At 37.1% G+C, this 10,043-nt stretch overlaps 1 protein-coding gene and 1 long non-coding RNA gene across 2 annotated transcripts in view; one reads left to right on the plus strand and one right to left on the minus strand.

Moving 5' to 3' along the window:
* The first annotated feature begins 77 nt into the window (after positions 1-77).
* Positions 78-10,043, plus strand: part of LOC126848514 (uncharacterized) — a 212,389-nt gene continuing 202,423 nt past the window's right edge. The window contains exon 1 of the long non-coding RNA XR_007687266.1: positions 78-423. This is a non-coding gene — a long non-coding RNA (uncharacterized LOC126848514). The remainder of the gene's footprint in view (positions 424-10,043) is intronic.
* Positions 1,652-4,032, minus strand: LOC126848508 (aminomethyltransferase, mitochondrial). The gene is made up of 5 exons (XM_050589504.1): positions 3,654-4,032; positions 3,058-3,398; positions 2,651-2,970; positions 2,401-2,483; positions 1,652-2,149 (listed from the first exon to the last, which is right to left on the minus strand). The coding sequence occupies exons 1-5, from the start codon at positions 3,934-3,936 to the stop codon at positions 1,812-1,814; spliced, it is 1,365 nt and encodes a 454-aa protein (XP_050445461.1). The 5' UTR covers positions 3,937-4,032; the 3' UTR covers positions 1,652-1,811.

Consider the following 10,043-nt stretch of genomic DNA (forward strand, 5'->3'; position numbering starts at 1 on the left):
GAAGTGAGAAACAGCTATGACGTTTCGATATTTCGAGAATCGCAATTTTTTTTCGATAGATTTCAAATCGGAGTCAACCGTGTGATGGACGCGTCGCGCATTCCGATCGCTCCTCGCTAACGCTCGCGATTGTTGCTGCCTAAAGTGAATATCGCGCGCGAAAAGCTATCGCGAGTGGATCACGTAATACCGATGTTTGTCGTAATACGTAGCGCAATAAAGTTGCGATCGATCGCGATTATACGGGACGTTATCTACGTCGCAATTTGGCCATCGGTGTCTCGATCGTATCCGTGAATCCGTGAATTTTGCAGGCCCGAGATCTCGATTGCATATGTGTGTGTGTGTGTGTGCTTTGAAAATTCCACTCTGGGTCTTCTGTCCTTAAAAAATGCATCCTTTGTGCGACCATCAACAATCCAGGTATGTACACACATACACGCATGTATAGTGCACATATATCATGTCGTCGTTCCGTAATTGGTTGTGTGACGATATCTTTTCTAATGTGTGTATGTGTGTAGCGATAGATAGAAACATGGCGTGAACAGATATCGCGAATAGACATGAATCGCTACTTTATTCTGTGCAAATATTTTATGCATATTAATACATTAAGAGATGGGACATTATTCAGAAAAAAATGTATATGTATATCTCTTTAAGAATTATTCATATATATTTACTTAATGGGCACTATACATGCAAAAGTTGAATATATATATATATATATATATATATATACGGCATTTTTTTTTCTTACTAGGATTACTATTATTTATACGATAGCATTTGACTTTTAAAGGCTATGGAAGATTATTCGTTACTGAATCGTTTGTGGAACCATTTTTATAAATTAATAAATAATTAATAAAATGATTAATAAATTGTACTTACAAAACTGTAAGTCTTTAATATACATATATCATACATATAGCACTCGATTATATATATATGTCGTCTTTCTCAGTGATAATTTATCATGGAAAAAATAAACTCTGTTTCTTATCGACAATGGATATGTCAGAGAACATGTGTTAAAATATTTTGATCTCATATAGTCGGTCAATTATTATATGATTTCATTGTTACCGATCATTATTACGCATTATTACGTAATAATGTTGCGTTAGGTTTATAAATGACACGAAACAGTTAATTAATTAAGAAATTCTATTTTATCTTACTCATGATATATGTAAATGATATGAAACATAATAAAATTATATTAATATTAAAAATGTCTATTGCAAAAATAACAATTATATATAATAATTCATACATGATATATATTTTCTATCAGATCTTTAATAATTAATTTACATACCAATTATACTCTCTATTAGATTTATATAATAATTAACTGACGTAATATTTTTTTATTATCGCATGTATAATTATAATTTATATAATAATTATTATTAAAGATTTATTTATAATTTCTATCATATAAAAAAGTATAGAAAAATAGATAATAAAATTACATTAGAAATATATCACGTAATATATACTTTATAAATAGCAGTCAATTTTCTTAGCAATATATTCAACAATCAATTTAAAGATTTCATTATTCGAAGAACATTAAATTAATTTAGAGATCCAATCTATATAATTTGAATAAGCACATCTTTTTAGAAAAATCTATCTCTTTTAAAATATAAAATATAATTTATGTACAATTGCGCAATTTACTTATTTGAAAATCTATTACATATTCTTTAATTTTATGAACAATTTACCGTTGACAATTAATTATTTAGCATTGTAATTCTGCCCGTGCCAATCAATTTCCTCGCTAAATTAACGCATTATTTCGCCGTGTAATAATTCGACTTGACGAAGGGCATCTTCGACACGGTAGCCTTGTAAGTCTTTCCCCGAATCTCGATCAACACTCCGCCACCGTTGTGTGCCCAATCCGGCGGTAAGTATCCCATGGCGATCGGCCGGCCCAAGGTCGGACTCGGTCCACCGGAAGTAACGCTGCCCACACGTTCACCTTCCGGCGTCAATATCGTTGCTTCTTGTCTGGCAGGTGGTCCTTGACCTAGTAAGAGTCCGACACGCTTCTTCGTAACGCCTGTCTTAATTTGCGAAAGGATTTGTCGCGCGCCTGGAAAATTGGCTTCGGCCCTTCGTCGTTTCGCTGCGAAAGAGAGAGAGAAAGAGATAGATAGACTAAGGTTTTATATATTTTATTTTATAATTGTTTCATAATTTATAAAACTGGCAAAGAAGAGGGAGGGGGAGGCTGCAATAATTTGCGTAACAAAGTTAAAAAAAAAATGGAAAAATGCAAGCGATAAAAATATTTGCTCATTTAAAAATTATTTTATAGAGGAATATCTATTGTGTTTAAAGATTCATTAATTATTATACTTTTACGAGATTACTGACCTACTAGCCAGGTAAGAGCAGCTTCGATGGGTGTGGTATCCTCATTGATGTCGTTACCGTATAGACAGAGTCCTGCTTCCAATCTATAAAAAATGGCAGAAAATGTGAATATAAATTCTATTCTATTTTATATCATTCACTTATTTATCTACAAAAATTATCTTTTCCAATCTTCAATGTATTATCTCGGATGTGTTTTTGCGAACAATTAATGTGTTTTAATGTATAATATTTAATATTTATTTCTTGCCTTAAACTATCTCTGGCTCCTAAACCAGCCAATTTTACGTCAGGGTTTTCCAAGATCTTTTCTACTAGATTAATAGCGTCTTTCGCAGACACCGAAATCTCAAAACCGTCCTCTCCGGTGTATCCACATCGTGTAATTCTGGTATGATTGCCTAACACCTCGGTTTCGACGCTTTGCATAAACTTTAAAGTCTGAAGATCGAAATTGACTAACGATTGAAGAACTATTGCCGCTCTAGGGCCTTGAAGAGCTATCAAACCTTGCTCCAAAGGGTCTAAAAAATCGACGTTTACATTTTTACCAACTTCTTTAAAGTCTTTCTGAAAGCAGAGAAATTCATATATTTTATATTAATATTCCTTACATTTTGACGTTTTAAAGTATTAGGCATCTCTGCAATTTTTCACCTGACGCTCCAGAAGAAGCCGAGTGTCTTCATTACGCCTTCCCGCATTAGACACGAGAAAGTATTTGTCTTCGTCATCCTTGGTGATGATAAGATCGTCGAGAATTCCTCCTTTGTCGTTCGTAAAGACTGTCAAAGTTGCAGCGCCCTTGTTTAAATTTTTCAGGTCACACGTGGTTAACGATTCTAAATACTCTCCGGCGTCTTTACCGGAGACGCGTGTTTGTAGCATGTGACCGACGTCGAAAAGCGACGCCGACGATCTGGTATGTAGGTGAGACAAGGTGATCGTATCTTGATATTGTACTGGCATTAGCCATCCGGCAAAATTGACGATCTTACCTAATATTTATAAAATTGTATGCAATTAAATAAATAGTTTATTTAATTTTCAAATATATTTTCGTATTAAAATATAGCTACGTTATATTGTAAAAGTTAAAAAAGAACATATCTCGAAAAAATGATTTGCACTTATCCATATTTATGTTAATAGCATTGAGCAACATTATTATATTCGCGATAATTCGTTATTAAAAAAAAAAATATAATTATTTTTTTTTAATCTAGTACTAAAAAATTCAAATCTCAACTCACCTTGTTTTTCCACGTGAAGATCGTAAAGACAGGTTTTCCGAGCTTCGTTAATAGTCGATGTTGACGACAGCCGATGATTTTGCTTCTGAATCGCGACCGTACGAAGTACCGTGGCATCGATCAAACAATTCGAACGCAACGTCGAATCATCACCCCATCCCTCCCTGACCTTTGACAATATAGCCGCGCTGCAGGCTATATCACGGCCGCTTCCTAAAATTTTGAGACATTTTTCGAGATTGTCGCAGACAACGAATCTGCCGCGGGTGCTTAAACGAAGCATGATGCTCCTCTTTTAATCTTCTATTATGTACTAACTCAGCGTAGCTCTCTCAAAGACAAGCCGATTCATCATTGTGCCTGCTGATATGACCCCGCGCGTGATATTTGTTTTCAGACTCGGATACATCCAGATTTGAAACTTGAAAGTAGTTAGATTTAACAAACATGTAGACGATGAAATCTAAACGCACACATAAAATGTATTGTAAAAAAAATATCCTATAAAAATTTAATTATTCGCGTTATGCGCGTTAAGAGAAATAAACCAAAAAAATTTTACATTTTTACAAAATCGATTCATGCGGTCCCTGGAAATTATATTATGGGCGCTCGATATTACGACTCGTTGCAACTTTCTGTGATCGACAAGTTAGTTATCACTATCTTTATACGTACAAGAGGTCATGGTACTAAAATCACGTGATAAGAAAGCTATCATTGATAATCACGTGTCACGATTATGAGAAATTGGTTGGTAGAGTCACGAGACCTGAAATGCTTATTAAATTTTTATTGTACCACGTAATAATAATAATAATAATATTAATAATAATAATAATAATCATGATCATCATCGCAATAATAAATTGTGATAATAATGACAATAATAAATGGTAATAATAATAATCATTTACGATCGTAATAATAATAATTTCGTAATAATAATAATAATATGATACTTCATCATCGTCGGTAATAATCCAATGACAAATGTCAATATTCATATAGTAGCGTGTCGAACGGAGAAACGACCTTAAAAAACGAAGACAGTATCAATGTTCGTTCGTACATTTTGTTTTTTAGCTTCCGCCGTTTTTTATTTCTCTCGCTCGCTCTCATTTTAGGATCTCTTCTACCTCTCGCTCTCGCATCTTCCACACGCGCATTCTCACTCGACTTCCTCTTTTGTTTAATCTTTTTTTTTTCGCTTTTAATCTCCCCTTTTCTCTCGCTCACACACACGCACGCACACACATACATACACGCACACTCCTTCTCCTTCCATCTCCTGCCTTTACACAATTGATGCAAAATCGCTTCTATACACAATCCGACCAATGTGTGTATGTGTATGTGTGTGTACGCTTTCCCGGTTACTCTCTTTTAATCAATCCTCACGATCGTATTTTGCTCGACGCTTTCCTCATTTTTTTCCATCTTTCCTCCTTGAAATTCGCTCTAGAATTCTTTTTTTTCTTTTTAAAATCTTGCACGTGTTAACACATTCACTCACACTGGTAAATCGGTTTGGTAGTGGCGGGTTCGGGGAGGGGGATCAGGGAAAGAGCGGGTTGATTATGTGAGGGGATATTCAATGGCGATGTGATCAGGGTGGGAACGGGATATATTCGCCGGATATTTTTTAAACCTTACGTTGAGAGGATGCTGTAATCAGGTAGAGGATTGCGGGGAGATAAAAAAGAATGTGATATATTGGTGAGAAAAACAGATAAGTCGCGGTGAAAAAAGAAGGCGTGAATGACGATCGCGGATCGCGGTCGGTCGATGACAAGCAACTCTCTTTCCTCTCGATCGTCCTGCGATGTTTAACCGATCAATCCTTCGCGAGAAAACTCGTTCTCGACTGCGGGATACCGATACCGTCGCGATACCAAGAGCGTCGAAAAATCTAACAACGATCGATCTACGACCGCGAGGGGAGAACTGAAATTGCGATCTGTGTCGCGCGGCTTGAGAAATTATTTAACTATATATTGCCTCGTGTTCTTACGCGATTTTTGTTTCCGCTGTTCCGACATCTGTTTCTTTTCGTTTTTCTTTTTTTTTTTTTTTTCCAATCTGTCGTTTTGCTTGTTTCGACCTGTAACTATTGCTGTCCGAGCTACACTTTTGCCTCCCATCGCCTCTCCTCCTCACCGCTTCGAGTCCCTCGAGCGCGCCGATCTGCCGGCAAAAAAATTTTCCCAAATCTGGACCCGTCCTCTTCTGGGATCGGGCCCGAGGCACTCGTTCTAGTTGTCCAAAAGTCGCTCGATCGCGTATCGTTCCGGCAGAATCGTCGCGCCGGAGGACGCGCTCGCACGTCTCGTACGCGTTTGCTGGTTCATGTATGTACGTACATACGCGAGCATATATACATACATACATACATACATATATGTATATTTTTATATATAGATATATATTCGGCTATTCTCTTTTGGTCCTGGTACAAAGGAAACGAGAATCACTTTCTCTCTCTCTCTTTTTTTTCCCGGAAGAACCGCGGTTTCGAAAAATGGAAAAAAGTCGCTCGTTTTGCTTAAATTTTAAAATTTCCCGAAATATTACAATCTCGAAACTTTCTGCTTTTGTATTTTATTCGGCCATGACTTGGTTTTTTCTATTGACTTTATTGGAGGGGAGGGGAATTCTGTTTTGTTGCCTGTCGACATGCAATGTGCAATCACCGTCGAGAAATTCTCTCTCTCTCTCTCTCTCTCTCTCTCTCATTCTCATTCGTTTTCTCTTTCTTTCATACTATGTTATACTTTCTCTCTCTCTCTCTCTCTCTCTCTCTCTCTCTGTTTCTCTCTTGCTTACACTCCCTATATGTATACCTCGAGTTCGATAATTTCGTCTAAAATTCCATTTTCGCCTTAACTATACACAATAATCATAATATATAATAATAATAATCACGATTCGAATACATCATCGATCATTTTTCCGAATATAGATACAATAATTTCTTATTTTTCATCATCTTCCTATCCTCTTGCTCTCTCGCGTGCTCTCTTTCTCACATTCTCTCCCTCTCTTTCTCTCTCTCTTGCAATTACATCTTGCAATAATAATCGTTTAGGTCGTCGTATATCTATACATATACATATACATATACATATATATATATATAATTTATAAAATGAAAATAGGTACAATTTTGGACGCTTTTCTTCGTCGAAAAAACGCTCCGAAAATTTTATTTTCGCTTAATAATGCCCATCGGTTGCGATTCTAGTCCACTTGGTAGTAAAATTTTGTTTATTCTCCTATCTCATACGTTTATATCTCATTTTCTCGCACTTGACATCTCTCTTTCACACACACTCTCTCTCTCTCTCTCTCTCTCTCTCTCTCTTATTTTCTCATTCTCTCAATTCGCATTTTCGCTAATGGATACACTCATCGAATTGCATTCTTCCAATCATTCATCTTGTCTCACAATTTATTTCGCTCGCAGGCACACCCTTACTCTCTCATCCATAAAATTGCAGCGATAGTCGCCCTCGCGATATATATCTGCCTTTCCGCCGCTAATTTCTAAAAAAGACCTTAAATTTAGGCTGGCCAATCGCGTGCTTCCGGAATCGACGAGCTTCCGTTTGCGTTTACGAAGGAACGAATTTCACACGATCGGGAGAATTTCAGATAATTTCCGCGTATTTACAATTTAACTGCAACTCGAATTCCTCCGGTCCCCCGTCACAACGATCCGAGGCATAAATTACGAATATCGTAGTCGCGTGAAAGGTCGTCCAGCCGGAAGTCGTGAGGCACGAAGAATTTATTCTCGCTTATAAACTTCATTTCCTTTCGCTTATCTTCGATCTACACGCCCGCGAATCGGCCTCGCGATCCTGTCGAAGTGATCTCCTCAGTTCGAGTCTCTTTATTCGAAGTTTTTCGATTCACTTGCCGTATGTGGGAAAATAATTTTTTTTTTTTTTTAAATTTTGACGTAGAAAACTTTATATGTCGCAGATGGGAATTTCACTTGATATATTAAACTTCTCTAAGAGCGTTTGGAATTTTGCGAAAAAAATTTTGCGCGAAGATCACTTCCACGAAGACGCCAAGCCGACCCGCTCCGCAGACATTAACATCTAACGAACTCTTAATCCTCGATCGTAAGCCTAAAAGATGTTTCAAGGATCGGATCTTTTCCCATCCTCGATCTCGCGTCGATTTCTTCTTTTTCTCGCGATCATCGATCGTGCAGTGTTCAATGGCGTCTACGCGCGGGCGCGCGTCGCGCTTCGCTCGTAGACGCGTTGGGTTTATCACTTACAATCTAATTACATGTCGAAAGTAATGTCGCAATAACACTCCAACGTGGAGTCCCTTGTATTTTGATATGTTTGTTCGAGAGAACTGCAACATTTTATCGAGGCCCTTCTCGCATTGATCTCGTGTATCCTAAATGTCAAAATTTGGAAAAAATAGTGTGAAAATATATTCGCAATTGAAATGGCTATTTTTTTTTATTGAAAATGCTACTTTGGAACATTTAAAAGAGACAGACCTCGATGAAGCGTCGCGTACTTTTTCGTGTAACAAATTTTGGATCATACGAATTAAGCATATCTTTCGAGCATCTTAAATACGGAATATGACAATATATGATTGATCGATAAAAATTGAGCATCTTTCTCAGTTAGAAAGAAGGTGTAATAACGGAGGGCGAATGGTGTCGGATAATAAATTGGATTAGAGAATCGATATCTCACATTTTAATTTCGGTAATAAGAATGATTAATTCTCGAATGAGTGTACGAGATTTTGTTGCTCGCCATCTTATTCGCCCGCAGTTGTTATACCTGGAAAGATAATTGACGGTCGAACTGATCGTCCAGAGAAATTGATTCCGGTAGTTATCGATACGCTAGTATTGAATTCTCATCGAACACTGCCCACGTACGCGAGACGGAATCGGATCGTCGCGTACGTGGTAGGGAAAAGACTAGGTTTCGAATTTTCCTTCCACGCGTGCCACGGAGCTCCTTCCGTCGCACAGAAGCACCCTTTCTTTCAATTGATGTATTATCATTATCATCATAACAAGAACAAAAAGAAGAACATTCCTAGAGATACGCATCCATTTGTAATGCGTTTTCGTGCAAAAAGGCTCTCGCGATTTCTCAAATTTGGATCTCGCTCTTCCACCGTTAGTCGCAATCATCGACCATTCTCGTCCTCATCTTGTAAATATTATTCTTCACATCGTAATCATCAATTAGACATCCTACACAATGCGGAACTCGCTCGTAACCGAAAGAGACTGTTGTGAATATAATTGTATATGTCATACTTTCCTCTTTACTATCTCTCTCTCTCTCTCTCTTTCTTACTATAAAGTACTTGAGACAGCATTTTTATTTTCGTACTTCTTTTTCGCGCGTCGATTATTTCCGAAATTCAAAATTCATTTGTATGTACGTAGCTCGCAACGTGCTCTTTGAGGATCCCACAGCTTCTCTAATTGCAACCAGAACGCGATTAGCCAGAGGAATAATCCTTCCTCTCGCTTCGACGTTCTCGTCGTGAAAAATTTGGTTCTTTCAGCTTATTGTATTGTATGTTTTGGAAACTTTCATCGAAACATCGCAAATCGCGCATGCTTTCCTCGTCTCGATCGGTCAACTATGTGATTGATGCTGCCGCACTTGGCAATGATTTTTTTTGAACGATCTGAATGTAACAATTCTATGATTGACATGTACGATTTTAATTCTAACGATCTATTTTAACATCATAAAAAATTATGGACACGATATGTACAAACCGCTAGAGCTATTTTTTTTTTTTTTTTTTTCTTTGTACAACATTTGCAAAACACTTTCGAGGGATCCTAATTTCGCAATTTTGATAATTGATAAGAATAGAGATTAGTGCGACAGCATTAACTACTGAAGCACACGCTCGAGACGAGGGGCGGCAATTAAAATAGTTATCTCGCTCGCCGATCGACAATAGGGGAAACGCATTAAGAGTCGATAGCGATAACTAATAATAGTGGTAATAGTACTAATAGCGTTAACTCATAATAACTAATAGCGTTAACTAATAACGAATATCGGGCCGGGTGTACGAGCGTTTCGTATCGAGAGATCACTGCAATATTAATTTCATTTTGGATGTATATTTTACACATCCCGGTATATTTCCATGTATCGAATTTATTCATTAATATCCGAAATTTTTCGATACGTCAAGCGATTAATGAAAGATTTGTAGGAGTGTCTTCCACGCTTGTGTGAATCCACACGCGCTCGTACACTCGGTATATTTTGACAAGGTAATAGTAGGTAACGATAAAGTTTAATAAATGCACATGTCCTAAACTTCCATTTGACAATCGTCAGCGTATTTTAAAGATTCGATACA

This window comes from Cataglyphis hispanica, chromosome 3 (assembly GCF_021464435.1).
Source record: "Cataglyphis hispanica isolate Lineage 1 chromosome 3, ULB_Chis1_1.0, whole genome shotgun sequence".
In the NCBI taxonomy this organism is placed as follows: Eukaryota; Metazoa; Arthropoda; class Insecta; order Hymenoptera; family Formicidae; genus Cataglyphis; species Cataglyphis hispanica.

Excerpts from the sequence above, each read along its gene's own strand:
- LOC126848508 (XM_050589504.1), bottom strand. The coding sequence starts at position 3,936 with ATGCTTCGTTTAAGCACCCGCGGCAGATTCGTTGTCTGCGACAATCTC. Across the intron at positions 2,484-2,650 it reads GGAGCCAGAGATAGTTTAAG|ATTGGAAGCAGGACTCTGTC; the intron begins GCAAGAAATAAA and ends CATTTTTTATAG. Across the intron at positions 2,150-2,400 it reads TGCTCTTACCTGGCTAGTAG|CGAAACGACGAAGGGCCGAA; the intron begins GTCAGTAATCTC and ends TCTCTTTCGCAG.